The sequence below is a fragment of the Epithele typhae genome (genome assembly GCF_022376455.1).
Source record: "Epithele typhae strain CBS 203.58 chromosome Unknown BXZ73scaffold_49, whole genome shotgun sequence".
NCBI lineage: Eukaryota > Fungi > Basidiomycota > Agaricomycetes > Polyporales > Epitheliaceae > Epithele > Epithele typhae.
This window is the reverse complement of record NW_025954240.1, coordinates 54,244-81,387: the sequence shown is the minus strand read 5'-3', so window position 1 is coordinate 81,387 and position 27,144 is coordinate 54,244. Positions and strand designations below refer to the sequence as shown.

The following is a 27,144-nucleotide window of genomic DNA, read 5'->3' as shown; positions in this document are numbered from 1 at the left end:
ATCATGGGCTCGTATCTATGGCTTGTGTGGTATGAGGCTCCTTCGAAAAATGCGCCCAAACATTGGACGCTTGCTGTGAGCTACGAGGCCAATGACCGTGCATACGCCACTGTGTATGAGGTACGGGTGTATCGCTACATTGCCTACCACTACTGAATAACTGACATGCTGCTCCCATGGGGACAGGCGTGCGTTGATTTCACCGGTCGGTACGACTCCAGGGTGACACGGCGCGTCCCCTTGACCGGTAATCATCCGTCCGGCCCGTATGGCGGCAAAATCTTGCTGGGGCAAGTCAATGACAATGTACTCCGTTCTCTCGAGGCGTATAGCGACACTGCAGTCGAGCTCGTCAACAGTCATAACCGCAAGCGCGGTCCAGGAAGTTCGAGTTGCCACCACTGGGCCATAATCATCGTTCGTAGCCTGGAAGATGCGCTACTGCTCCCCAAAGTTCGTCCTCGCTGCTGTAGCAGGGCAGATTGCCTTGATGTTGACCGGAGTTGCCCGTCACAGGGTGCTCTCACACGAGTGGAAAAGTGCCCTCGTGCGGGATGAGGCCGAGCCCGGCCTTTGTACTACGGCTTGTCGGAAAAAACCTCACGACCATCGCTGCCGGTCAACAAAGTCATTTCCGCATGATCTCTCGGGGTTCTTAGGTCGTCCTTTTATCGGGGTTTGTGTTGCTCTTTCGGTTGGGTATCAAGCAGGGTAACCAGTATTTGTATATCATGACTGCATGCCATATCGGCTGTACTTGTGTATCGCATGCTCCTCGGGATATCTCGTGTGGACTCGGGAACGTTGCTAACCCGCAGTACACACCAACACAAAACCACCGGCACCAGCGACACGTCCAGACGGGGTTGATACGGGACTGGGGGGATGCCGGGATTCCTTTGATACGAGATTCTGCAAAACACACCGTGGCAGGATCACCCGGCGGTTCAGCCTAGCATCGAGCCACCGAATAAGGTAGGCTCATTTAACCTCCAGTGGGGCTCGTGTCACACTGCGATTGATGAGATGTGTCGAGTGAAAGCAGCGATGGCCCGGAGAGTGCACGAGAGACTGGGCCGCTGTTGGACACGAGGAGGCTGCGAGTTGGCAGCGGGCGCAGCCATGTTGCAGGGAGGTTGGGTCCGTAATTGGCATTGGCTGAAAGCTTAGAGCGTCACGGCCATGTTGCCGAGGTGACCCCTCGGCATCCACTGTGACCGGCAAGAAGCGTGAGATGGCGATTGGACCGGCACGCTACGTCATCGCCGGATCGGTCGAAGCGATAAGCCGCTCATTTGCCGCGTCCCGCGGGCTCGCACACTCGGTCTCCTGCCTGTCTGGTCGGAGGCCAGTGGCCGTCCCTTCCCAGTCCTCCTCATCCTCACCCTCCTCCTATTCGGATTGACACGGAGAAAGGCAGATGAATTGTCTGGGGTGTGGCAGCTTATCAAGTCAGCACTGGCAATCTTGACCCGACGCCGAGCGATTTTGTGCCTCAGCAGCCCCGCAAAAGTTCTCAGTACGCTCACTCAGGCTCACTCTCGATCACGTTTATTATGCCCGTTACGACACGAACAGCAAGCACCACGATTGCACCATTGGACGGTATCGATCTCGAACAATGCGCGGCGATGCAGCAGGAGGAGCGGGAGGTGCTAGAAGTGAGCGCTAGCATCGTTCAATGTGCCATAACTGCATGCATTAACAGGGGCCTCACTTGCAGTCGATTTATCCCGCCTGTATATCTTCGGGCGCATCTGGTCAAAATATCAGGCTCGAGGTTCCTGTGGAGTTCTCTGAACCCACACTTGTTACGGTGCAGGACGAAGCGTTAAAGCACGACATGTCGTCCACGCCTCAAGACGTTACGCAGAATGCTCGCCTCCTCTTCCTTTCTACCCTTCCTCCAATTTCACTTGACTTATGTCTACCCCGCACCTATCCATTCATGCCTCCACAAATACGAGCTGTTCATGCCACGCACTCATGGATGGCCACCGAAGGCACGTCATTCCTCGAGCTCCTTGCCGCAAAGTGGTCAGAAGGTGAAGGCGTCCTTTATACCTGGGTGGAATGGATCAGGAGCGGCGAATTTTTGGAGGAGTTGTCATTGACGTCGCTGGACAGTGGCAGGCGTGTCATTCGGTACGCCGTCTTCGTTCCTACCCAGGAGCCTACCCTGCTAAGTGCTCAATCAGCATCTTTCACCCAACTCCCACCCTTCTCCTACCCGCTCTGGAGAAATACAGCACGTCAACCGACGCCGCGCGTTTCTCTCAGAACTCCTACGAGTGTGAAGTGTGTCTGACTTCTATCAAGGGCGCACACTGCATCATGCTCTCCTGCTCTCACGTTTTCTGTCGCTCCTGTCTCGAGGATTTCTGGAAACTCTGCATTAAAGAGGGCGAGGTTGGCCGTGTCGGTTGTCCAGACCCTGGCTGTGTCAAGGAGCATAAGGAGGCCACCGAGGAGGAAGTTCGGCGTATCGTCACCGAGGAGGAGATCCTGCGATGGAAATGGCTCCACATGAAGCGGGATCTAGAGAAAGGTAAGCCTAGTCGGGTCGATTCACACGAGACAATTCATCAGACGTTGGCGGACAGATCCCACCCTCGTTCATTGCCCGATGGCCATGTGCCAGACTCCTGTGCCGCGTCAGGCCAATGTCGAGGAGGACTCGCCCTGGGCCCGCCTGCGGACTTGTTCGAACTGTGGATACTCATTCTGTGCTTACTGCAAGCGGACATGGTATGTTAGCCTCCATATTCTTCCGTCATCATGCGCGCTGACATGGCTACAGGCATGGTCCGGTCGCAAACTGTCCGATCTCGGCCACTAAAGCCATCCTGCTTGAATACATGGCGCTGGAAGATGGATCAAAAGAGAAGAGGGCCATGGAGCTGCGCTACGGCAAGATCCCGTTGCAAAGGCTCGTCACCGACTTCGAGCAAGAACGGGCGTTCTACGAGTGGGTCGAAAAGTCGATGGGAAGACCATGCCCAGGCTGCGAAATGCGCTATGAGAAACACTCAGGGTGCAATCATGTGCGTACCCCCGGAGTGTCTTTATGAAGGGCCGCGACGCTGATCGGAGTCGATCTGTAGATGACATGTGCAAAGTGCGGGCAGCACTTCTGCTATCGGTGCGGGGTCAAGCTCGACCGGAACTCGCCATACCGCCATTTCTCGACACCCGGGCTGCGCTGTTTCTCCAAGTTGTTCGACCTGGAGGACATCAACAACGACTGGCAGCCGGTGGAGGGCTTCGCAGTATTGTAGTAGACACAGCGAATGCCGAGCGATGTTTTCCCGCCTGTCTGTATGCCCCACGATCGATTACGGGGAGAGGGGTGCGCCTGGGGGGCTAAAATTTGGAGGTCTGTATGACAGAGGCTGGCAGCGGGCGGCTGGCGGAGCTGGGTGCAGGCGCCGGGCCAGCGCTGGGTGGCCAGAGGGCCGAGATATTTCATCGACTCCTTTCACTGCTCCTATACGTTTGCTCTCGCTCTTCGTCCTTCTTTCACGACGACGACCGGCCTCCTTCTCTTCTTCGAGGCTGCGCGGGGCCCTCTCTCGGATACCACTTTGTCCATACCCCCTCCGTCTCCATACCCCCCTGTCTCCCTACACCTCATCCGCTCTCCTGCTCGCTCCTGCTGTATTACACTCGCATCGTCTATCCACATTCAAGCGCATCCAAGGACTTGACAGGCTATGGAAATCTACACCACATCTTTCACTTACCCTCGTCGTCTACGACACGCTCATTCCCCCACCAATTCGCTTGACTTCCACCCCCGCTCAGAGCTGCGCCGCGCAAGCTCCTACTCCCAGATCCAACAGCCTCCCAATGGCCTCGCAGACCCCCAAGGCTCCGCGTCCGCCGCCGACTACGATGCGCTCCAGAAGCTCGCCATGCTCGCTATGAGCATCCACGGCGTCCACGTCTCGTTCACGCCCGCCGACCAGGGTCGCTCGTGGAACTTCCAGGTCTCGGGGCATACCCCCAGGTCATGTTAGCTAGGGGCATGCTGCTCAAGGGCTCTCCCATCCAGGTATGCGCCACTCTTTTGCCCCCTTCCCCAGCCACCCGCCCCAACTGGTCACTCATCCCTTCCCCCCGCGCTTGTTGCGAACGCCAGAACCGAGCCTCCATCAGAGTCGCGCGCTCAGAGATCCTCGATTCTCCTTCGTCCAAGCCCGCGCTTAAGCCGGAGGTCCGCCGGCGGTTGGACGACATCGCCTCGCAGACGTACGCGCATATAGCGGTGGTCAACAGTCCGCTCTCGCTCTCCACGCGCACGCTGCCGGATGGGATCACCAGTACCGCGGGGTGGACTGGGCTCGAGTCGGAGAGGGTGTGCGAGCTCGTCATTACAGGGCATGGGGACTCGGTCGACCTTGCGCGTGTGCGTCTGCTGGTCATGCTCGATGAGTTGGTGAGTGTCCCTCCCCCTCCCGTTTCAACCCATGCCACCACAGCACCCCGCTGAACCCTCGTTCAACGAACAGAGCGGACTGCACGCCGAGTTCTGCGAGATTGAGAACACGCTTCACTCTATCATCGCCGGGCGGAAGCGCAATGTGCTGCAGACGATCCAGGAGGAGACGGCTACGAACATCTACTTCCCTTCTCCCCTGCAGGGAGTTGTAGGCCCCGACATGAACCCGTCGCCGCCCAACGGCTCCCCAACGGCCCAGAATAAGGCGAACATGAACACCATCTGGATCACGGGGGAGTTCTTCGGAGTACAACGGGCGCGCGACATGTTGCTACAGATGTCCCTGACGAAGGTGCGCAGCCATCTTGAAGTGTCATCTCTCGGCTAACGCGGGGTGGGAACAGGGGAAGCAGCTCATCTCTCGAGACAGCGCCATCCTCCCTCGCAAGATGGACTGGATGGTAACCGAACGTGCCGAGGACCTGAAGACTTTGATGCACGACAATGCCACCTTCATTCAATTCCCTCCTATCGGTAGCTCCACCAGTTTAATCACGGTTATCGGCGACAACCGAGTCAACGTTCAGCGTACCATCAGGTCTATTATGCAACTGGTACGTTGAGGACGTGCCTTAATCTTGGAACATGCGCTCATGGTTATCCGCAGGCTTGTCAATTCTATGTCGCGTCGTTGTGGCTGCTGCCGGCTCAGTTCAACGCCCTCATGCCTTCCACGAGCTTGAACCCCTCTCAAGTCTCCATGATCCTTAAGCAGGTGTCTTACGCCACCGGCGCGGAGATCGTCTTCAAGGGGATGTGCTTCGAGATGCACGGACTGGAGCACGAGGTTCGCTCGGCGGTAACGATGCTCCTTGAGCTTGACATAGTCAAGGTCAGTCGGGGACGGGGTGTTTCATGTCCGGAACTTATGCTCACTCGACCTGTAGACCTTCCACCATGAGATACGCTTCCAAATCGAGCTTGCCAACGAGCACCGCGAGTTCATCAGCGGCAAGAAGAACGGGAAGATCAACAAGATTATGCAGACCACGAACGTGAAGATCAAGTTTGAGACCTTCAACGAACATAACTTCCTCATCGACATCGCTGGTAGCGACGTGTCAGTTCTCCAGGGGTTGACGCTACTCCAGGAGGAACTCCCCGCAGAGGTCTCGTTCCACGTTCCAGAGTCGTATCACAAGCGCATTATTGGTGTCGGCGGACGCAGCATCCAGCGCATCATGAAGAAGTATGGTGTTTACGTCAAGTTCTCTAACGCCGAAGAGTTCGCGGCTATGGGAGGCTACAATGACAACGAGGACAACGTCATCGCTCGTACGCCTGCTAAGAACGCCATGAACCTCGACAACCTGAAGCAAGCTGTCATGGAACTCGTGAATCCGAAGGTATGTCGGTTGCACTCGGTTCGGAGCCTATTGCTCACGCGTTTGCTGTCCAGGATAAGGACTACATCAACGAGACGGTGTCTATTCCTCGGCGGTATCACCGCACCCTTCTTGGAGAGAAGTCTATCTTTATCCATGACATCGAGGCGAAGACGAACTGCACCATGCGCTTCCCTGACAAGGAGATGGCATCGGATCTCGTCACCATCTTTGGCCCCGAGTCGCAGGTTCAGATCGCTGCCACCATGCTCTTCGTACGTCTGCTCTCTACCATCGCCTGTATTCACTGAACTGACTCCCATCGCAGGATCATGTGCCGTTTGAGGCTGACATGGCCGTACCGCCCCATCCCGACCTGGCCAGGATTTGCCAGTCGCAGGACTTCCTCGGTTTCGTTGACCGCGTGAAGCGCGACCTGCAAGTCGCCATCCTGCCTAACGTCAAGTCCTCCGTCGCAAACGGCTCGATGGGAGAGGCGCTCACGGAGTGCTCGTTCAAGTTCCGGTGCCAACGTAGTAACAGTGACTACCTGGCCACTGCCCGGGAGATGCTTGAACAGTTCCTCATCGAGCACAATGTTCACGTGTACCCATCGGCCACGTCGCGCACTCACCAGCGCGGGGACTCCTTTACCGACGCTTTCCCGCACTTCGACAGCAAGGTCCTTTCGACGGCTCGTACGCGCCACCAAAGTTCGTCCATATTTCCGCTTCTGTGGAATCGTTGCTGACGACAGTGATAGACTCTGCCGACCTGGGCAGACCATCGGAGTCGATGATCGACAGGCGCTTGCGTCTCGCGAGCTCCTCCCCAGATGTCAAGGCGCTGTTCAACAACTCACCGTCGTACTTCTATCATCTCGAGGAGGAAGACGACTTCGACTCGCAGGCGAACTACATGCCGGGAGCATCCAACAGCGATTACTGGCCGCCTATGCCCATCGTAAGCACACACGTTCACCTCCATGTTGTTGCCGTCTGACGGGTCACCAAGGGACCGAGCGTTCCGCATCGCACCCACCACACTGCTGAAGACGCTCTGAAGCGCGGATCTGACTCTTTGCTGGAGTCCAAGCTCAAGGATCACCAGCTATCGAAGCCCCGCGCTCTCACAAATCGCGCGCAATCACTTGACTTGACGTTCTCGCTGACTCGCATCAGCGAGGCCCATCGGGGTTCCGGCCTTTCTCGTCCGGACTCGCCCGACACCACCGGGACAAACGGCACCTCCAGTCCGACTTCGGTCACGGCTCCATTGTTCCCCAGCGTGTACGGTCCTCCTGGTGGGTCTCGCGGAGCGGCCGCCGGTGGGTCAATTATCGGCAACGGGTCCAGCCACGCCATGGGCCGAACGGGTATGAACTACGACGACGATGCCGTCGACGACGTCTCGAGAGTCATCTCGAACCTCGGCCTCTAAGAGACCGTCATGCACGCGCCGCGCGCAAACACATGCTGTAGATGGACGAACATCGTCCGGACGATCGTTTCCCAAAAGCGCGTTTGTGGTCCCAGTAACGGACTCGCCGCAGTGCGCGACGCTGGATGTACATACACCGTGACACTGCCTGCTCCGATCTTCCTCCGTCTTGTTTCCAACGTTCCGTGTCGTGGCCCTGGTCCTCGTCTTCTGGCTCCTCCATTCACGCTCCTCCACGCGCCTCACGTCCCCCACTGCAAAGTCCAGTCCCGTCGTCCGCGCATCACTACTACGTTACTAGCTTCTAGACTTCGAAATCGCCTTCGTCCGCTCCCTCCACGCGTCCTGTGGGCCATCCTCCCCTCTCCCTCCCTCACTCAGTCTCCACTATCTCTTTCCGCGCCTGAATCTCTCCATCGCGCCTCGCCAAGATTTGTCTCCATCTGTCGTGCCCATCTTACTGCTGTGCCAGTTTGTCACCACGTATCTCTCTCCCTCTCTTCCTCGAGTCTCCCGTACTTCGTACCTAACTCCCTCTGCTCGCGTCCATTCCGTTGTAACATAGCAGCAGCAGCTAAAAGATGTGTCGATACGATCCTATCCTATCTAGTCGCTAGTTTAGGGGACTGGGGCTGGTCGGCCGTCCGATTTATTAGTATCCTATCGCACGCAGTGTCGTCGAATCAAAATTGGACATTTATCCCTACTTTCCGTGTGTGGAGATGTAGCTCCGAGAACTGGCACTGTCTCGAACGATCTCTTATGGTCGCCGGTGGGCTCAACGCGAAACAGGGTATGTGATGGGATATAGAGCGGCCGAAATGCACTGAAGTAATACATTATGATTCAAGTCCGTGCAGAGGCCTCCCTCCGGCGCGCGTCCGCGGCGGCGTCGTGCATCGTTATCGGTGCGGTGCGGGTCATGTCGTGCGTTTCGGTGCTGGGGCTCAGAGCACAATCCAGGGGATCTCGAAGAGAACGAAGTCAAAGTACTCCTGCTCGAGCAGCGTCGCGTACTCTCCCCCGAAGTCTTCCGTCGCGCCAGCGCCGCTCGCGGAGCCCTTCGCCGTGCCGGAACGCCGCCCGAGGTAAGCGAACTGCGACTGGAGCGTGGACAACGTGCGTTTCGTCATCTTCGACTCGGGCTGAAAAGATGAGTGCACAGTGAGCTGAACGGGCGAAGCACGGATAGGGAGGGGGAGTGGCTCACCTTGATGAGGAAGCCAACGTAGTGGGCCGGGAGACCGTATCGCAGGACGCTCTCGATGAACAGCTCAAGCACCTTCAGGTGCGCGAGGATCTGGAACGCCTCTGAAAAGTTTGTTCGCGAGACTTGCAGAAGTTCGGTCTGTGGCGAGGGTTGGCATAAGAGCGTAGCAGTGATATAGATGTACTCACCCAGAGTTCCTTCTCTGTAAGATCCGCTTGTTGAAGCTCTTCTCTCTGCCTCGCCATGGCGTCTTCCGAGAACTCGAAATCGCGTACCATAAACCTGTACAGCATAAGTACGAATAGACAGAAACAGTGAATGATGCCCACTTGTCTTCGCGGCACTTTTGCACAAAGTCGTCGTGCACACGCTTAAACACCACCACCGCGTACAAGTTGTACTCGTCGTCTGATGCGATGAGCCTTGACAATCGATGAGCCAAGCTTGCTTTTACGGGTTGTGTTTGAGCACCTACGTCGAAGACCGTGGTACAACCATTGGCGTCAACCGCTCGTACTTAGAGTTCCAATCCTTCACGTTGTTCCTGAGTGAAGCTGTCTAAATGTGTTCTATGCACGTATGGACCAGCCCCCGAAAGTAAACTGGACTCACTTTGGAACGGCGACAATTACTGTCTGAAGGTACTCCGAGTCGCTGATGAAATGCTCGGCCTTGACGACATCCACCAATGATCGTACGGACAAGTTACCGCTTTAAATGGTAATTACAATCAGGACATGCCGACGAGCGGAGCGGCATAACGGGCGTACGTCCTCTTCCGCTGCATCTGTGTTAACGAGCCCTTGGCGAGGTTGTAGCTGTTCAGTTTCTGCTTCATGACATTGTCGATTGACATCATCTCCTGCATAAATGCACGCTTATGAGGACCCTCACGATGCGATCCAGATGTTTGAGAGGACGCACCTTGTTCAGGACCTCAAGCATCTCCCGAACACCCCGGTGCACACCATACCGGCCCTCATTCCATGACCAACCCTTGAAAAGATACGTATCCACCGGCTGCTCATTGACCAGAATGTGTTGAGACATTTTCGAGGAGTCGTTGTTCAAGAGATTGCGGAGGGTGTCTACTGTCTTAGCGACGGTGGCTGTAAAGAAGGCATCCTGCTTGGGGAGCCCCTCGGAGATTGTGACCAGCGATTCCAGTGTACCTGTCTATGGAGAGTTGGTCAGACAATCACACACCGCCATTATAATGCGCGATTTCGGGTGCTGACCTTGAAGGATGGAATGGCAAGCTGTGAGATGTTAAGCGGGAGAACGGCCTTTGAGCTGCCGCTGAGTTTGGTCGTGAGCTCATCAAAAAGGCCTTCGGTGTCGCCGGTTTCGGGCGCGGCAACGAGCCAGGTGCTCTGGTCGGATGGCATGAGTGTAGGAAAGTGGAGAGTGCGCCGCAGAGACGAGCGGAATGGCGAGGGCGGCGAGCAAGCCAAATCCGGCGGCGACGGCTCAATGATCGCATACTTGGTGTTTAGGGTTAGGTGTACACGTGACCTTCGCATCCCGCATCCGGATTCCGCGCATCCATTTGAAACCCGCTCATCCCCGTATTGGGATACGTTCTTAGCTGTGTAGTTACACGCGCATATGTGACTCATAGGGATAGAATGAAAATAATAATAATAATAATAATAAGCTCATCCCCGTATTGAAGTGACTGAGCCCTTGCTTCTCGCCGCAGTCTGAGTCACTGTCGGCTTGCTGGCGACGATCTCACTCCGTCTCTCTCATGCTTGCTCGTCTTCTGACCCGGATCCCTCCCTCGTTCGCAGCCAAAGCCAGTGGTTGCAGATACTACGCGACCATGTTCCGCGACGCCTGTCCTCTCGTGGTCACCCCGGCCCAGCTTCAAGTCATGAGAGATGGAGCCAAGTCTGCGAAGTCTCCTGAGCTCGTAGTCTTGGACGCGTCGTGGCACATGCCCAACAGCCCTCGCAACGCCGACCAGGACTTTAAACGGATACACATTCCGCAGGCACGTTTCCTCAACATTGATCGCGTCGCGTCCTTCCATCCCCTTGGCTTGCCGCATATGATGCCGGACGCCGCGATGTTCCGAGAATTTTGTGGTAAGGCAGCTATTGCTCGTGTATTTTGAAGGATCGTCTAAGCATAGGCACTATCAGGTCAAATGCGGATCACGCCTTCCACACATGTCGTACTGTTTGTGATCCCCGCCCCTCGCGCGGTAGCTTCTTCCTCAGGTGTTTTTCTTCTGCAGGTATGACACGCACGGCGTTTTCTCTTCTCCGAGAGCGTTGTACATGTTCCGGGCCTTTGGACACACTCGGTCCAGTATTTTGGACGGCGGTCTCCCGGGCTGGCTCGCTCACGGGCAAGAGTATGAGCGTGGAGAGCCAGAGAGAATTGAAGAGTCAAGATACCCGCTACCGCAACTAGACGAGCAAGCCGTGAAAGGTAACTCTAGACGTCACGCTCATAGCGTGGTCTAATGCCCTGCAAATCTCAGATTACGACCAGATAGTGGCCAACGTGGAGCGTGATCCTGCCAAAGACCCCGACGCGTTTTACGTTCTCGACGCGAGGTCAAGTGAACGGTACGTACTCCGATATTCTCCACCATGTCGGGCTTTTGCTCACTCTCGAACTAGATTCCTCGGTACATCCCCAGAGCCCCGACCCGGCCTCAGTTCGGGGCACATGCCGCACTCCATCTCGCTTCCCTTCTCCCACTTCATCGAGTCGCATACCATCCCTGACGACATCGCGGCCAAGTACACAAAGGAATTGCCCGCGACGTACACCCGACTGCGTTCCAACCAAAGCCTCCTTTCAGCTCTCGACGAGTCTCTTGGTCCGGAACGCGCCAAGGAAGTCCTGGACGGCAAGCGCCAAGTGGTCGCCAGCTGCGGAAGTGGAATGACTGCCGGTGTCATTTGGCTTGGCCTGAAGATGTTAGGCGTGGAGCAAGTCGGAATCTACGATGAGGTGTGTTGTCCGTCTTGTTCGCGTACCGTCCTTCCTTCACTGATGGTCCCTGCCCCTACTAGTCATGGACCGGCTACGCGATGCGCGTCGGAAGCAAAATTGAAAAGGTGGATTTGTTGTAGCCGACGTCTCACGAGACAAGACTTTCATGATCTACATATGGCTTCATTGCAACGCTCACGTCTACAGTCGTACACACAGGCTCGTAACGGTCGTGATAATTTCGTCGAATGATAGAATACAGTATAGAAACAGGTGTTGCACAGCGCGTGGCATCAAAGGAGGCCGATCCACGATAAGTAACAATATTAACAAACCCATATAAGAACAAGCAAAGCAGGAATCGCCGGGAAGGTACCATCACTGTGCGCCCACAAACGAGTGGTACGGTCGAAGATGTCGGGTGATTACCACGGATCACCGTCGAACTGGGGAGTAAGTGGGTGGTGGGTGAAGTGACAGGCGAAAGTTGCGATCCAGGGAATCACCATCTTTCTTGTGCTTATTCACGATGAGCGAGCGCGCGGTCTCTCTTACCTAAGCAACCTATTGTGAAATGTTGCAAGTCACTTGAACTGCGGTGATTATGACGATCCACCAGGTTCGAACGACACTCGGCTCACGACCGAGTCATTGGTGTTATTCGCATCACTAGCTAGTATTGTACACGGTACTCCGGCATATCCGTCCTATGTGCGGGGCGCAATTGCTGATCCGCAACACTGAACTCCATCTCAATGCGTGTTGAAGCCATGTTGACCCTACGCCAAAGCAGCACTCTAGCCACGTCGCGCGCACGATCATCCACTTGGGCCGCGGCCTCGGGGTGCTTTGGCGGGGGCGCCGCCTCTGCCCCAGGTGGGAGCGGGGATCGCCAGTGGCAGCGCGCCTCGAGGTCACAACCACGTCGGCACCTTGCCGTCCTCACGGCCTCGCCTTCAGGTTCTCAATGTACTCCATCAGGCGGGCGAACCCCGGCTCCTTGAGCGCCGCGAGCGTCTTCTTGCCCTCGCCCGCCGCGAACGTGCCCATCTCGTGCTCGAGCAGGAGCACCATGCGCACGAGGAGCGGCGCGGTCATGATGTCCGCGAACGACCACGTCTCGACCGCGAACCCGGCGGGGGGCAGGCGCGCCTGGACGGCGGCGAAGGCGTCGAGCAGCGTGCGCGGGGGCGCGCCGCCGCCAAAGAAGCCCTTGTAGGCGTCGAGGACGCGGGCCTCGAAGTTGACCGCGAAGAGCAGCGCCCGGGCGCGGAGCGCGGGGTCGGTAGGCACGAGACCGCTGTAGGGAAAGAGGTCGCCAACGAAGAGGACGAGGACGAGGGACTCGGCAGGCTTGGTGCTGTCTGGGGACGGGTCCTCTGGGCTGCCGAAGGAGTGGCCGTAGGCCATGGCTGGGATCTGTGCAGAGTTGGTGGTGAGTCGGGAGGATGTAGCAATCGATGCGCTGCAGACCTTTCCAATAGGGTTAACCTTCTCAAGGAACCAGGCGGGCTTGTTGGCCAAGTCGATGATGACCGAAGAGAACTCGGCTTGGGCCTCCTCAAGGGCCATGTGTACCCGGTGGCAGAAAGGCGATTGCTAGAGTACGAGATTTAGCCTGGTTGCCCAAGGGCACGTGGCGATACTAGTACTGACCTCGCGAGTGTATAACACGATCTGGCTTTGCTGGGGCGACCAACGTCTTCCAGTACGAGTTGCGGGGCTCGGGGTTGTTCGCGCTCGTGTTGCTACCTGACGTGGCACCCAAGTTGAATGCATGCGCTCGAAGCGTGAGCAGCGTGCCCGCAGCTTTACGCCGAACCCGTCGACCTTGTTCGGCTGCAGCTTGAACCTTGCAGCTTGCCCGCCGCGTCGACCTCGTTCTAAAAGCGGTCGCAGGGGAGGCACGGGCGGGCGGTCGAGCTCCAGGGAGACGTGGGCGACATGGGGTCGAGGCTTTTCGTGTTGTCGGGCGACTGGCGGAGACGGACCCACCATGGCGCTGGGGGCTCGCCAGACACGGAGAGTGGGAAGGGGATTGGGCTGGCGTTCTTACCGGTGTGTGCGGAGGCGATGACGCTCCAAAGTGCGATGTTGAGCGTTCGCCGTTGAGCATTGCCACGGTCATCCGATAACATGCCGCTGCAGCCCAGGGCTGAGCTGCGTCTTGTGCAACTTCTGTGCATGCCCACTGCTCGTTGTCGAGCGCTGTGGAGGAATGAGGTGCCCCCTGCAACCAGATTGAATAAAAGTCAGCATTTCTCGTCATGAACAAGAGATGCACTCCGTAGTGCGAGAAATATCTGGCTTGTGTGCCATGATATCGCACCGCCGCTGCGTCACCTGAGGGTAGATGCATGCCGCTTGAGCTGTCTGGAGGACGCTGTTGGCCGCACATGAATCTACCCCCTCTCAACGTGTCCGGCCTCCGCACAGGTACATGCCAAATTACATTGGCACGGGGAGTGGGGTACGGGATGGTGGATGTGCATGATAATGAAAGGCAGCACTCACCGTTGGTCCAAAACCACACTTCCCATCCTAGCAGCGACAGATCCATGACGAGCCTAGTAGTGTTGCATTGAGGTCCAAGGAGGTCGAGAAACCAACACACTTGTAGTGCAGGTTGTGAGGAGGCCGTCTTGATGCGGTTGCTGCCTTCTAGGTACGATGCAGAGATGGATAGGAAGGGGAGCACGAGGAGGAGGAGGAGGTCGCGGTCGCGGTCGTAGTGGTGGTGGTGCGAATCCAAGAGAGGGCGCGCGTCTGATGGCGCTGCGCCCACCGACATCGTGAACGTCAAGATTGTGCATGCACTCGCGGGCTCTCTGTGTATATATCGTATGGACCACACATATAACACACAAACTACGATACAAATTCTGCGCGTGCTAACGGGCCACTACGGTCAATGATTCCGTGCCTCCCTCGATCGGAAACACGACCCACAACGCACTGGACGGTCGACATGTCCACGATGTGCGTCCGCCCGAGATCCTTGTAATAATGAATGTCGAGGCTTGGATGCTTCTCTTCAATCTTGCACATCTTGATGACCCCGAGTAGCAGAGTAGTTGCGGGTACGGGCGGGACGGCTGATGGGATCGCCCCGATATTGACGACAAGAACGTGCTGTAGCTGACCGAAGTACGTCCGCTCCTCCAAATCAATGGGTCGATTCGCAAAGCTCCTGTTCCTGTCAACGTTGAGTTCGTACTATATTAGTGATGTCAGCGACGTGTGTGGGTGAATTATCAACCTGGAAAGACGCACCCGAACCCAAGTCGTATCCCGAGCGTCGTCCTGCTCGACACCGCTCGTGGCGGCCCGCATGGTATCTCCGTCTGGTAGGATTCGCATTTTGGCCCATTCTTGAACCTCGGGCGGCAGTGCGCGGCGGACGTCCGGCTTGATGGCTCTGAACCAAGTGCTGAGGGTATTGACGATTTGTTCTCGCAATCCCGGCACGAGTTTCATTTGGGAGCGCTTCGGGAGCAAAAGGCACGAGTCATCTGACCGTAGAGAAGTGATCAGCAGGCATGATACTCATGATTGTTGGAAGGATTCAAATCCGGACTCACATTCGGGAATGATGACCGCGCCCACTGGGCGCTTCTTCGCCGGCTTCAGGGAGAGGGCTTCATGGGCCCGGTAGAGGTTCATGATATGCGCGAGACGTGCTGAGTCGAGCACGAAACCGTCAAGACTTGCCCAAGGAAAGCGGCGACTCTTGATGGCCGGTAAAAGTGAGCCGCAGTATCGCTCCATTGGGAATGCCCATGCCGTCCAGACGGGTCCGGCTGCACGAATACTATCAGCGATGTGAAGGAGGGCATGAATAGTGAGAGGGCAGGCGGGGAGCCGTTCGGGGGAATATTGATAATAGAGCCTAAATGGCAAGGTTATCGGATGCGCATTATAACGAGAATGAATGGAATTACGCACTCTTCATACTTCAGAACCCAGTTTGCAAACCCTTCACGTAGTTCGTTGATCTCGTCGTGGGTAATCTCGAACTGCAGGCATGTCTTGATGAGGCGGACAAGGTCGATGAAGTGATTGTAGAACTTCGGGTGCTCGAAGCGGCCGCGCAAGAGAACAGGAGCGACATACTGTATCCAGAATGAGCGCGTGTCCGCTGTCCAAGACGTCTTGTCGCTTGCAACGTTGGGTGGTCGTGGCCCAAAGAATGCAGGGATGGTGTCGCCAGAGTTCGCACTAAGTTTGCCGATTTCCTCCCAAGTCTTCACCGAGAACTGATAGTGCTCAGATCCCTCGTCGAGATCCTTGTAGGTGCCCGTCCAAAGATGCATCAGGTTCTTCGTGACGTTCTCCCAGAGGAGATGCATGAAGTCGTATGGGAAGGATGCGGGGAACGAGAGGGAGGACAACGCACTTAAGGCACAGACACCCTTGATGCCGTATGCTTTCGCCAGCTTCTCAGACTGCCTCTCCGTTTCGGCGAACTGAACCTCCTCGGCCTGCAGGATGAAGTCTTCATGTGTGCGAACGGGGAGGGCTCGGGGGTCGTAGTTGGTGTTGGCGTCTGGGTTGTCCGGGACAGAGGGGAGGTGAGAGCGGTCGAGCGGAACGTAGTGAACGGTTGCGCGAGAATTGGGTACACGGACACCCTTGATAGAGCACATTCGGCATGGGGTAATGCCATTATGACCCTTCATCCGCATGACCATAGAGACGGCGGGGATATCACCGAAGACGAGAATAAGGAACGCTCGGAGTGCGAAGAACTCACTCGACAGACAGTCGAACGCTTGCTCTCCAACTGCGAGCCGTAACATCTCCTGAGTGAATGGCCAGAGGAAAGAGTCGAAATCGACAGGCTTCTTGGGGCCTGGAATGACGCCGAGACCGATGACATTGCGGAGGAGGAACCGGACTTCAGGGGGGAGGTTGTAGTTGAATGCGATGAGAGGCCAAGCTGTCTTCGAACGGCGCTTGAATGGTGCAAATCCGTCGGTCGAAAGGCCGAGCGCGATGTCACGAGGATCCTCGAAGAACTTGTGTGAGAGAGTCTTGTTGTCTACGGTGACATTCTTGCCAAGGAGCGCGCGATAAGCTGCGGAATCCATAACGTCTTTGATCTTCGTCGGGTCATGCACGTGAACTTCTGCGCGATGGCGCATGTCCCTTGCCATCTTCTGGTTTGCGTGGTACGCCTTCAAACGCGGGGTGGCCGGAAGGTAGACGAAGACCTTGCGGGGCTTTGTGGTGTTTGGGTAATATCGAGCCGCACCGCAGTACGGGCATGAAGTCTTGTTGGTGTGAGGGCCGGTGAACGCGCAGCAGGAATCAATGCAGCAGTGGTAGATCTCCGGATTGAAACCGGACAGGCGGGCAACGTACTGCTGCGTTTCTTTCCAGGTGCGGACGTTGCTCTTCTTAAATGTGAATGGAAGGCAGCTGAACGTCTCGAGTGACATGTGTTGCTGGACCTTGAGAGTGAAGGGCAGGAGGATCTCGAGCTCTTCTCCGGTGAGCTCGTCTTCATCTGCATTTCCATGTGACATTTTAGTTTAGTATATGTATTGCGCAAAGTATTGAACACACAATATACTCACCGTTGATTGCTCCTTCGCGCAGGAACGATTGCAGAAGCTCATCCCAGATGGATATAGCCTCGTACCGGCTCGCCTCGTCCTCCTCCTCAAAGAGCTGCTGCCAGATTGTGTCGTCCATAAGGTCTTCAAGTGTGTTCTCTAGGTTGGGGGGTGGCGCAGTACTGGTGTCGGGAATCTCATCTTCATCGGGCACGTCCTCAACAGTAGGAGGCCGGTACCGGGTTCGACCTGCCCATACGTTCTCCGCAATGTGTTGGATAGTCTTTTCCGTGAGATCTGCCATATCGGAATCTTCGCGAGAGCCGTCGTCTGCCAGTGGTTCTTCGCGAGAACCATCTTCTGCCAGCGGTTCTTCGTGTAATATGTCTCCATTGGGTTCTGAGTGGAGAGCTGGCGGGATGGGGAGAGTCGTGGTCACCGAGGCTGTCGTGCGAGCTCGCTTCCATGGGTGCATGTCGGCTAATAGGGACCAGTCCTCATCTTCGAGAGAGGTTTGTGTGCGCTTGGGAAGCGTGTCGAGATTGCTCTCAGCAAGTCTGGATGCCTCAAAGAGCACTGGTACTTTTCCTGCCAGATGACGATTAACTGTGGTCGGATGCCACCACTCATTACAGTGCGGGCATAACCGGCGTTCACCGCTGGTTTGAGGTTGCGTAGGAGGAGGCATAGTGATCCAGATATGCAGGAGAGTGGCACACGACAGACGAGAAGATCAAAAGTAAGGGTGGCAGCACCGGCGTCGAGGCGACGCGAGCGGGCTCAACTTTGCCACTCGGCAACCAGAATTGATCATGTATGTAACTAGGCAATGGCGTACACAGCACAGAACTATTGTAGTTCGAACAATGCGGACGCGCAGTGGCCATGTACGATGTAAGCATGTGGCCTGTAACAAAACAGAGTGAGTGGCCGAAGCGGCTGAGGTGCTAATGCCCGACAAACAAGTTGAAATACGCACACCTTATATATACCGTGCGGCGGCTGAGTCGAGGCAACTCAGCACTCTCCGCATCCCCTCCTCCTGCCCCTCGCCACTCATCTTCCGTACATCCATCCAAACCTCGTGTCCCTGTCGACATTCAACCCTCTTCAATCAGCCACCAATTCATCAACGAGAAACATGCCTGTACGTACCATCTGTATCGCCACTGAGGCTTGCTGAAAACACCATAACCCAGGCTCCAACGAAGAAGGATCTGCAAGAGCGCGTGACCGAGCTTCAGCAGCAGATGCGCGACACCAACGAAGGTCAGTCACGGCTCCGCGCATCAAAGATCTGTTACTCACCACCCTGGTAGCACACAGCACCGAGCTGGCTGCTATGCGCGAGGCTCTTCAAGCCGTTCAGAACGAGCTCGCGGCCGCGCGCCAGCAAGTCGTCACTGCCACTGAAGAAGCTGAGGCTGCTCGCCTCGAAGCCGAGGCCGCTCAGCAGGCACGCGCTACCGCTGAGGCAGCGGTTGTCACGCTTCAGCAACAGCTCGCTGCAGCCACAGCTGCGGCCGCTCAAACAAACACGGCCGCACAAGCAAACACAGCCGCTCAGGCCGCGCAAGGTGCTGCTGGAGGACAACCCGGGGCCGGTCCTATGATATCTCCACCACCACCGGGTGTCGGCATTCAGGCGGGTATGCAGCTAGGCGATATGGAGTACCAGGCAATACAGGTATGTCACCTCATCGTCATTGAAAATGCGAAAGAGACTCACTGGCGCCCTAAAAGAGGGACGTCCGCACCCTCGTCACCCGCTCTCAGCTTGACTGGACCCAGGATTTCCGTCGCCAAGACCCAGAGCGCATGGGGATGCTCTTCCGTGCTGTGAGTTCATCAGTAACAGCCATGTCCAAATGAGCAAAGTACTCACCACGGCTTGCGCAGGCCCGCACTGCGCACCCTGTTCTTCGTCGGTACGAGAACAACTGGGCTACAGCGGCTATCGCCCGTCAATACATGCAGAATAAGCGGAAGCACGCGTACCGCAAGGGCTATATCAGCAAGAAGCGCCGCCGCACCTCCACAGATGGTGACGAAGTCGAGGACATTGATGAGGACCCTGTGGATCAGGGTTGCAGTGGCAGCGGTGCTGGAGGTCGGGACGGTGAAGGCGGCCATGGTGGTGCGGGCGGGGCTGCGTCAACGTCTGCCGCTGCCGCTTGAAAGTGCACGTGCGATTATGTAATCCAGTCACCTGTTGACTAGGCCGAGTTTCTGTGTAAAGCCCGCATCCTTCTATCGCAGCGAATCTGAACAGTTTTGTTAGTGACTATGAGCCCTTGTGTGATATATGTGAAGGCACTATGAATTGTGGTAGTAAGCACAATGGTGAAGCATCCTAGTGACATTTCCCTGACGAGATTTTCACCCTCTTCACGAGTTAAAAATGCGTTGTCATTATCTACACCACATATGGGTGGATTCACCATGTCTCAGAAAATGATACCATGGTGATTCAGAGCAGCATCTAGCTCACAATCACCAACTCCGTTCACCCGGGAACCTGGCGCCTTCCAACCAGCGCCAAAGATGCGAACCTCGGGGTTCCTACCATGGCACGAGGTGAATACCACCCAGAACGGCTGGGTGACGTGACGGGTGACTTTCACCAGCGGTGGGGCGCACAGTGCATGTGGGTAGTATCGTAACCTACAATGTCACAGCCGGGCGGCCTACGCGATAGACCGTGTGTCTAGCATGGCTATGAAAGGCGGCATCTGGCCCTGAGGCGGCTCGACCGCCGCGTAAGCAGGCCGTCCCCAATATCGGACCTCGGCGCGTTCCTGCTTGCCTTTCCGCAGGTGCGTGACTTTCCAGCTGTAACGCGGGCCGAGGTGAGTCATCCTGTTCCGTTCGGATTGCGTATGATGGACTCACCCCTCTATCAGGAAGACGTTGTAGCCCTTGGCGGCGGCGTCCCGCAGGAGGCGTTCGCGAGCGAAGACGACGGCGCCGCGGAGGTTCGCGACCTTCTTGAGCTCGAAGAGGTACGTGCCGCACATGGTCGCGTCGTAGACGTTCGCAATCTCCATCTCTGTCAGCATGGCTTGTCAGCATTACTCGCGAGGAGCCGTGTGCGGCACAGCGCTCCGTGGCGCACGACCGCCGCGTCTGCGCCTCGTCGGCCTCAGGCTCGAAGTTCGCAGGTGGGGATCGGGATCTGGAGTGCGGCGCAGAACAGGGGCATGATACACACCGTCGCGCTCGTCTGGGCTGAAAATCGAGATGGGTTCCACGGACTTCTGATCGACGACCTCCCAGGACTCGATCTTGCGGTGGAAGAGCTTCATCGCTGCCTGTGCGCAAAGTGCGCACAAGGGGACGGAGGGGCGGGGATGGCAGGGGGGAAGAGGAGACGGTGCCGGATGCGAGCGGCGAGGCCACTGGCGCGCGCTAGGAGGGTGTCTGGCAGGCAGATAGGGAGGGGGAGGGACGTCCACAAGGTGGGCGATCGGCTGTTGGTCCGGTGGGCGTCTTAGGCAAATTGAGGTTGCTTAGGTGCGCGCCCCGGGGGGTATTATCCTCGAGCGAGCCTGTGGAGACGAGTGGGGAACGGATGCGGAATGAGCAGCGATGACGGCAGGACGGGAGCGGTACATGATATAGATCGACGAGGACGGAGGACAAGACTAAAGACGCGCGGCCCGCGTCGCAGTCAGCACGATCGCTGCATTCGCGTGCGCCCTGACGCGTCATCCGCGTCGATCGCAGCGAGCGCAACGGGGCGAGAACACCGGCCGCAGCGCGCCACGCCGAGGCAGTACGAATTCGAGGCCGAGCCCGGCACCGTCCGCGAGTGGGGTGCCGAGGCCGAGACCCGCGCGCAGGGCGTGGAGGCGCAGAGTGCTCGAGCTTGACTGATCAGGGTGCGGCCTCGGAAAGGGATCAGGCAGAGCGCGGGCAGTGGAAGGCAGTGGACGACAGGCAGCAACACCCCGGGCGCGGGCGCATGTGGTTGGGCGTCCGGGTGTGTCCGGGAGAATCGGATGCCGCCGGCGATGCCCAATCAGGCTGGGCGTTGAGTAGCACACGTTATCACATGGCTCGCTCGGAGTCGCTCAGCAAATTCGCGTGTCGTCCCGGGTCCGTCCGCCGGAGCGCTCCCTTCCACGTCTCACGCAATGCCGCCGGCGTCGGAACTACGTATGACTTGCCGTCGTCCACTCGTCTGAACTGTCCGTGACATTAATTGATGAACACAACATAGCAAACGGCGAGCATGCGGGCGTGGAGCCGGCGGCCCAGTGTGACACTCTACATGTTGCACGTCGGGTCAAAAGCCTCTGAAACGGGGTGCCAAACCTCAAATCTTAGCTGGAATATGGATGACCGAAAACGCAGGGTGAGGCGCGTCGCCTCATTAAACTGCCATGTACAACGTACTGATTACTCGTCACGCACGCAGGCTCCCTCGGCGTCGTCCTCACGCTATACACCTGCAATCTGAGAGGGGACCCTCGGCGTCGTCCTCATGCTATACACCTGCAATCTGAGAGGGGAGGACTGGTCGGGATCACTCACCGGGTGGCCGACGCTTACTTTCAAGTTGGGTCGGGGTACTAATTTTGTTGTTATCTGCGCCTTCACTCAGCGAGCGGTATATAAATGCTTGACCAAAACAAAGACTGCTTGTCACGATGTCGCGCACAACAGCCACTACCGTTTATGAATCCGTGTTACAACAACGACCTTTGGGATAGCTTTCGGAAAATCGCGGTCCATGCAGACATTACGTCGTTACATCTCAGTCGTCACAAATGCAGCAAGGTATTTTGCCAAATCCCGAGATCTTATCCACCCACGACGCCAATACTCCACGCAGAGGAATCGAATCCAAGAGAGCCAAGGGGTTGGCGAGCACGCACCTCACCTCCTCTTTCAGAGGAAGGCGACGGCCGCGCCAACGAGCGCGGCGAGACCAGACATGCCTGCGGCAGCGTTGCGACCCGCCGAGCTACCGGAGGACGTGGGCAACGGCGTCGAGCTCGTGCTGGACATGGACATGGTCTGGCTCCCCGTGAGGGACGACGAGATCTGGGTGGCCCCGTTCTTGGTCGCGTTCTTGCACGAGACGTCGCTCGGGATCTCGAAGGTGTCGGAGAGCGTCAGGTCCGCGCACTGTACACAGCCAGGGGACTCGTCGTCAGCATTCCCCGCGAGCGCGAACCGAGCGACAGCGTGGCGGAGGGCACACACCTGGTAGAGGTTGCCGTCGCCGCCGTCGAAGATGAACTGGAGGGTGACGTTCGCCCCGTTCTTCACGCCCGCGACTCCGGACGCGGAGAGGTCGACGTCGACGCAGAACGCGCCCTCGCCCGAGGTCCCAAAGAAGGGCAGGAACATCTGGAAGTTGCTGCTATTGTCGCGGAAGACGTCGAAGCTGTTCGCGTTCTGGACGGTCGCGACGATACCACCCACTGTGCGCAAGGTTAGGGAGGATCGAATAACTGCGACGCTGAATACTCACGGGTCCACTGCTCGTGGTGGGACTCAATGGAGATGAAGCCACCCTTGCCGGTAGGGAACGACGATCGGTTGGTTGTCGAGTCCGCGTAGCCGTCTGCAGACATTCAATGACACAGGTCAATGATGCCGTGAACTAGGGACATACCACAGAACGTAGGCTCATCGTCGTCAGAGAAGTCGCCGCGGGCCGGAGGGTACTGGAGCACGAAGTGCGCCGACGCGGCGGTCATGAGACAAGACAAGAAAGAGAGGGTCGTGAAGCGCATCTTGAAGCACGAGGAGGAGCTCTGACGAATACCGCGGGTGCCCGGTGAAGAAAATACGTTCTTCGTCTAGCCTTAAAAACTCTCGTCGAGTTGACGAGTACGCCGGATCCGCCGGTTAAAAAGGTTTTTTTCGCTGTTTGGCAGCATTTGTGGATTGGGCGGAGTCGCCCCTAAATCGAACAATTTCTGACGCGATCATGGCTGTCCTGGAAACAGGGGAATATCTTGGGTCGTCGCTTCCGCACTGTCCGCACACACCCGGTCTACGTTGAGTGAAGGCATGCATTGCGAGACGTATACATCATGCCTACATATATCATACACCAGCCTTGCAAGAGGTGCACTAACAGCCTCTAGACGTGAGCTCGTACAGCATTGAAACGCCCAAAGAGCACCTCTCCGATCATCAGGCCCCCAACAATTGCGATGATGAAACCGGCTTGGAATGTCCTGGATAAGAAGTTTTTCATTCAACGGGCCTGGCCTTGGCGTTCGCAACACTCACATCACCGCAAGCATCAGGAGGTAATAAAGCAAAGCTTGGAAGGCGAACAGCGCGCCGCGTGGGATGTCATGAGAAGGGATGAAGGGAGGGTACGTCCTGGTGGCGGAAGGTGGAGCAGCTGCACTGTCGGTGGCAGAGCCTCGAACGTTTGCCTTGGATGACATCAACGCCAAGGCCCTATGCCAGGCGGTCAGAGGCATGTAGAAACGTACTGGCCATAGCGCTTACCGCTTCTTCCACTTCGCCTCCACGATCCCGCGCATCCCATTCACCCATCTCTCGAATACAGCCAGGGCGAGGAGTCCGATGCAAGTGCCGGCGATAGCACCGGGTGTGTTTGGCTCCCAGGACTCGAAGAAGAGGACACTACCTCCAGTGAAATGAAGCCACGGAATCATGCCTTCCATAGCCATGGAGGTCGAGGAGTTTGACGAAGAAGACATGTCCATATGTGACCAGCAAACGATGGACCTGCAGAGGAGGGGGTGATAAGGAGGGAAGGAGCTCGTTGCGAACTGGAGACGGCGAGAGACGCCTGGCCAAACAAAGGCAAGCAAGGGGCCGCAGTCCAGCAGGGCTATTCTGGGAGGCGCAAGTCAGCAGAGCGTTGCCTGCCAACGTACGCCTTACCTGCGTTCAGAGCTGGCTGGAAACCTGGGCCACCGGCGTACGAGGATCGGTTGCACGACGGTAAGGTGATGGCGAGTTATCACCAAGAAGGGATACCTGAAGTGTGGATTCTGGAGCATGGTTCACGCACTGAAGGGTCGTACCATATCCCAAGATGCTGGACCGTCGTGCAATAACAAGAAAACGAACGCCAGCAGGTGCAGCACCCTCGAGTGGTTCGGGAAGAGGGCCCAGGAGCGCCTGTCAGACGAGCTGGGTGAGGACAACGCTCTCACTCGTCTGACAAACAGTTTGGAGATGGATATATCCAGGCCTCAACAAGCCCAGAGGGCATGAAGAGTTGCCGGAGAGAGGGGAGGGGAAAGCAGTGGGGGAACATGGTGGGGGAAGACGTCAAAGACGATCAGCGATGGGGGTCGTTGAGGCAATTCTGCCCAGCGTCTGGGCAATGCTTACCCAAGCATCCGGCCGCGGGCGCGAAACCCGTTCGCGCCATCTCGTCGTGACTTTGGCGCCTGCCACTGCAATTCGGATAAGCATTCGGAATACCGTGTGTACTTATTCCTCCATCTCACAGTCCTCTGTCCTCTCATTCGCCTACGTAGCAAGTTCCCCCCCTGCCCTGTTCGTCATGCTTCGTCTCGCCGCTGCTCGTTTTGCCACTGCCTCCCGCGCGACACCAGCTAGAGCGTGTCAATCTGCTCGTCTCGCATTCCCGCCTGTCCGCAATGTCTCCCAAGATGCGATGGCAAAGAAGAACAAGTTTTTCAACAAGGAAATGGCGGATGGGCTCGCCCCTGTCGTGGACTTTGATACCGTGAAGGCCAGGACATTGGAGCCTAGTCCAGTAAGCTTACACTCCATCCTTTGACACCCGTTCAGGCTAATCCAACATTCACCAGGACTCGTACCTTGTCGACGTTCGCGAACCGGACGAGGTTATCCAGGGATCTATTCCCTCGTCGGTCAACATTCCCCTCACTGTCTTCAGCAACGCGTTGCAAATGGACCCAGAGGCATTCAAACAGCAGTTTGGCTTCGAAAAGCCACGGAAGGACCAAGAAGTCACGTTCTACTGTCGCAGCGGCAAGCGATCCACCACCGCCTCGGACCTCGCGATGAAGGCTGGTTATGCAAAGTATGCCCACATTGATCCGTGACATTTCCCCCTTCTCACTGTCGCTTAGGTCGTTCAACTACACAGGTTCTTGGTTGGAGTGGGTCGAGAAGGAAAAGCAGGGATCGGCTTGAAGGCGATGCATTTTATTACGTCGTTGTACATGCTAGTCTTGTACTCGTCGGCACGGGCACATGGCGTGATTCAGATATCCTGTTGCGTTTAATGTGTGTTGAGTATTCACGTAACCCCTAACCCAGCATTAGGGTTTTATTGTGGACGTGTCTCCACTGCCGCTGGACTGTCTCTGGTTGCTTTCCTTCCATTCACGATTCTCTGAGCACCGCTTCATCTCACTTGCGGAGTCGACATGAGCTTGCGTTATGCTACACGAAATGCCATGCGTTACGTGATTGCGACACGTCGTCTCCCGACTGTCCTCCCAGGCCTGCACAAGACACCCGAGCATGTTCACTGCACACAAGCAGTAATGCCCCGTCGAGGCTATGCCACACCCCCTCCGCAGGTGAAGCACAGGTTCGCTTAGGGCATGGAACTCTCCATTTGACGGAGGGCAAGGCCGCTGACTGTGTCACAGTGATATTCCCATCGAGACGTACCATGAGTATGCGACATCACCATGGACAAGATGTTGGAGTCTTTGGAGGACCTGCTCGACGATTTTGCCGACCCAGAGTACGAAGTGGACTACGGGGTGCGTATGCGCTTGCTTTATGATGCGAGTCCGCGCGCTGAGATTCGCGTATGGTTCTTCACAGAGCGGGGTGCTCACCTTGAAGCTGGGCTGCCACGGCACATACGTGATCAACAAACAGCCCCCGAACAAGCAAATATGGTTGTCATCTCCATTGAGGTATGTGGTTATTGAAGGTGGCTTTACTTGGCTGACCGTGCGTTCAGTGGACCGAAACGATACGACTACGTGCCTGAAGACGACGGCTGGGTCTACTCGCGGGACGCGAGGTCGCTGAACGATTTGCTCAATCAAGAACTGAGCGATATTTTTGGCCGGACAATCGATCTTAGGCTGGCCAATGTATCTACTCAGACGCGCTGAGCGGCGTCGAGCCTTATCGTTACTGCGCCTCATACCGGCGCGTGCTTGCGAGGCCACCATGTAGTCCATGCATTGAAGACACATTGGATAATGGATGGATGTGCGTATCATGTGACGGTCGTGGTGGATAGGGCAATACCAGTATGTAGGGCGTTGTAAACTACGGGTGAGCACGAGTGAATATAAACAACTAATAACTAAACATAGCAGTGCGAAGGACGAGGTTGACATGCGGTGCAACGATGATGGGTACGAGCGTGACGGTGGTATGGAAGGGATGCGCAGCTTGCAGACCTAAGTTTCGCTCTCTTGGTAATATTGTCGTCGCCGGTTGAGGAAAAGCTCTCCGAGAAATCTGCACACGCCGTGTTCGGGAAGCCGCACACAAGTCGGTTCGAGAACGATTGGCGTACCTGTTTCTGCCCTCATACAACTCCGTGACGCGTTGCTCTTCAGTGTGGTTCCTCGTATCGTCCTTCGACGAGATAGAGATGTGGAATGAGGAGAGGGGTTTGTGAGGTTCCCGTGGAACGTTCGGTTGCGAGTAGGCCGGAACAGACGGCCCGAGCTTGGAGAGCGGCTCTAGGGGCTCCAGATGGTGGGTTGGGTTGGACTCGTAGAGGTTATGGAGAGCAGGGTTGTAGGAGGGTGGAAGTGGACTGGAAAAGAGCATCCGATGCCTCTGTTCGGCGTGGAGGTCGTGAAGGAGGGTATTCATGTGCTTGTACTGGCCTGCTTGCTCGAGGCGCTGCGCATGCTCTGACGTCTCCTCGGGCCTGGGGCCGTCTCCGTTATCCTCCTCACCATCGCTCTCTTTCTCCCCCACAGACGGCCTCCCATCGTTCATCGCTGACACTTGAGACGGAGCGACATGCCTTCTGCGCTTGACCACCCTCTCGAAGGAATCGATGGGCGATTCGGACGCTGCGTACGCGTCGGGCGTTGAGGCCAGTGACGACCGTTGACGTTTCAACATGACTGGGGGAACTATGATGGATTCCAGGATGAGAACGGATGCTGAAGGAGGCGGGTGCGGCACTCCAGGCGAATGGTAGTAGGCGAAGGGGAACTGAGCAAGCGC

General features: G+C 56.8%; 14 protein-coding genes across 14 annotated transcripts; 7 read left to right on the top strand and 7 right to left on the bottom strand.

Annotated features, from left to right (window-relative positions):
- Window positions 1-3: 3 nt before the first annotated feature.
- On the top strand, window positions 4-558 carry BXZ73DRAFT_51483 (uncharacterized protein; the record flags this gene model as incomplete). The annotated part of the gene is made up of 3 exons (XM_048020635.1): window positions 4-120; window positions 187-453; window positions 517-558. 3 exons carry the CDS (start codon window positions 4-6, stop codon window positions 556-558), a joined length of 426 nt encoding a protein of 141 aa, XP_047874922.1.
- A 998-nt stretch (window positions 559-1,556) lies between these two features.
- On the top strand, window positions 1,557-3,278 carry BXZ73DRAFT_51599 (uncharacterized protein; the record flags this gene model as incomplete). Its single annotated transcript, XM_048020662.1, has 6 exons — window positions 1,557-1,661; window positions 1,724-2,145; window positions 2,199-2,548; window positions 2,604-2,748; window positions 2,801-3,044; window positions 3,105-3,278. 6 exons carry the CDS (start codon window positions 1,557-1,559, stop codon window positions 3,276-3,278), a joined length of 1,440 nt encoding a protein of 479 aa, XP_047874921.1.
- A 435-nt stretch (window positions 3,279-3,713) lies between these two features.
- On the top strand, window positions 3,714-7,266 carry BXZ73DRAFT_91658 (uncharacterized protein; the record flags this gene model as incomplete). The annotated part of the gene is made up of 11 exons (XM_048026059.1): window positions 3,714-3,989; window positions 4,010-4,054; window positions 4,142-4,438; window positions 4,512-4,793; window positions 4,846-5,055; window positions 5,109-5,333; window positions 5,389-5,847; window positions 5,901-6,101; window positions 6,155-6,539; window positions 6,590-6,789; window positions 6,841-7,266. 11 exons carry the CDS (start codon window positions 3,714-3,716, stop codon window positions 7,264-7,266), a joined length of 3,006 nt encoding a protein of 1,001 aa, XP_047874920.1.
- A 947-nt stretch (window positions 7,267-8,213) lies between these two features.
- On the bottom strand, window positions 8,214-9,864 carry BXZ73DRAFT_51592 (ATPase V1 complex subunit C; the record flags this gene model as incomplete). The annotated part of the gene is made up of 9 exons (XM_048020661.1): window positions 8,214-8,411; window positions 8,477-8,614; window positions 8,665-8,758; window positions 8,806-8,898; window positions 8,952-9,020; window positions 9,089-9,187; window positions 9,247-9,338; window positions 9,401-9,652; window positions 9,715-9,864. 9 exons carry the CDS (start codon window positions 9,862-9,864, stop codon window positions 8,214-8,216), a joined length of 1,185 nt encoding a protein of 394 aa, XP_047874919.1.
- A 437-nt stretch (window positions 9,865-10,301) lies between these two features.
- BXZ73DRAFT_51613 (Rhodanese-like protein) lies at window positions 10,302-11,568 on the top strand (the record flags this gene model as incomplete). The annotated part of the gene is made up of 6 exons (XM_048020665.1): window positions 10,302-10,566; window positions 10,624-10,660; window positions 10,719-10,915; window positions 10,968-11,055; window positions 11,110-11,446; window positions 11,509-11,568. 6 exons carry the CDS (start codon window positions 10,302-10,304, stop codon window positions 11,566-11,568), a joined length of 984 nt encoding a protein of 327 aa, XP_047874918.1.
- An 802-nt stretch (window positions 11,569-12,370) lies between these two features.
- On the bottom strand, window positions 12,371-13,426 carry BXZ73DRAFT_91655 (thioredoxin-like protein; the record flags this gene model as incomplete). The annotated part of the gene is made up of 4 exons (XM_048026058.1): window positions 12,371-12,847; window positions 12,902-13,027; window positions 13,085-13,114; window positions 13,424-13,426. 4 exons carry the CDS (start codon window positions 13,424-13,426, stop codon window positions 12,371-12,373), a joined length of 636 nt encoding a protein of 211 aa, XP_047874917.1.
- An 870-nt stretch (window positions 13,427-14,296) lies between these two features.
- On the bottom strand, window positions 14,297-15,289 carry BXZ73DRAFT_51623 (uncharacterized protein; the record flags this gene model as incomplete). The annotated part of the gene is made up of 3 exons (XM_048020667.1): window positions 14,297-14,644; window positions 14,702-14,940; window positions 15,010-15,289. Coding segments are annotated over 3 exons (867 nt in total), but the record flags the coding sequence as incomplete, so codon positions are not given.
- A 2,838-nt stretch (window positions 15,290-18,127) lies between these two features.
- On the top strand, window positions 18,128-19,164 carry BXZ73DRAFT_104214 (uncharacterized protein; the record flags this gene model as incomplete). Its single annotated transcript, XM_048015816.1, has 5 exons — window positions 18,128-18,133; window positions 18,186-18,255; window positions 18,306-18,673; window positions 18,730-18,825; window positions 18,886-19,164. 5 exons carry the CDS (start codon window positions 18,128-18,130, stop codon window positions 19,162-19,164), a joined length of 819 nt encoding a protein of 272 aa, XP_047874915.1.
- A 509-nt stretch (window positions 19,165-19,673) lies between these two features.
- On the bottom strand, window positions 19,674-20,291 carry BXZ73DRAFT_51520 (uncharacterized protein; the record flags this gene model as incomplete). Its single annotated transcript, XM_048020643.1, has 3 exons — window positions 19,674-19,818; window positions 19,879-20,035; window positions 20,198-20,291. The coding sequence occupies 3 exons, from the start codon at window positions 20,289-20,291 to the stop codon at window positions 19,674-19,676; spliced, it is 396 nt and encodes a 131-aa protein (XP_047874914.1).
- Window positions 20,292-21,879: 1,588 nt separating this feature from the next.
- BXZ73DRAFT_79770 (uncharacterized protein) lies at window positions 21,880-22,733 on the bottom strand (the record flags this gene model as incomplete). The annotated part of the gene is made up of 4 exons (XM_048023157.1): window positions 21,880-22,119; window positions 22,198-22,418; window positions 22,469-22,561; window positions 22,613-22,733. 4 exons carry the CDS (start codon window positions 22,731-22,733, stop codon window positions 21,880-21,882), a joined length of 675 nt encoding a protein of 224 aa, XP_047874913.1.
- Window positions 22,734-23,086: 353 nt separating this feature from the next.
- Window positions 23,087-23,636, bottom strand: BXZ73DRAFT_91652 (Ctr copper transporter; the record flags this gene model as incomplete). Its single annotated transcript, XM_048026057.1, has 3 exons — window positions 23,087-23,183; window positions 23,239-23,415; window positions 23,467-23,636. The coding sequence occupies 3 exons, from the start codon at window positions 23,634-23,636 to the stop codon at window positions 23,087-23,089; spliced, it is 444 nt and encodes a 147-aa protein (XP_047874912.1).
- A 386-nt stretch (window positions 23,637-24,022) lies between these two features.
- BXZ73DRAFT_91651 (endoplasmic reticulum protein) lies at window positions 24,023-25,119 on the top strand (the record flags this gene model as incomplete). The annotated part of the gene is made up of 4 exons (XM_048026056.1): window positions 24,023-24,145; window positions 24,644-24,715; window positions 24,771-25,006; window positions 25,056-25,119. The coding sequence occupies 4 exons, from the start codon at window positions 24,023-24,025 to the stop codon at window positions 25,117-25,119; spliced, it is 495 nt and encodes a 164-aa protein (XP_047874911.1).
- Window positions 25,120-25,625: 506 nt separating this feature from the next.
- Window positions 25,626-26,063, top strand: BXZ73DRAFT_104209 (uncharacterized protein; the record flags this gene model as incomplete). The annotated part of the gene is made up of 3 exons (XM_048015815.1): window positions 25,626-25,700; window positions 25,765-25,859; window positions 25,907-26,063. 3 exons carry the CDS (start codon window positions 25,626-25,628, stop codon window positions 26,061-26,063), a joined length of 327 nt encoding a protein of 108 aa, XP_047874910.1.
- A 294-nt stretch (window positions 26,064-26,357) lies between these two features.
- BXZ73DRAFT_104208 (uncharacterized protein) lies at window positions 26,358-26,910 on the bottom strand (the record flags this gene model as incomplete). The annotated part of the gene is made up of 2 exons (XM_048015814.1): window positions 26,358-26,418; window positions 26,477-26,910. 2 exons carry the CDS (start codon window positions 26,908-26,910, stop codon window positions 26,358-26,360), a joined length of 495 nt encoding a protein of 164 aa, XP_047874909.1.
- Between the last annotated feature and the right edge of the window lie 234 nt (window positions 26,911-27,144).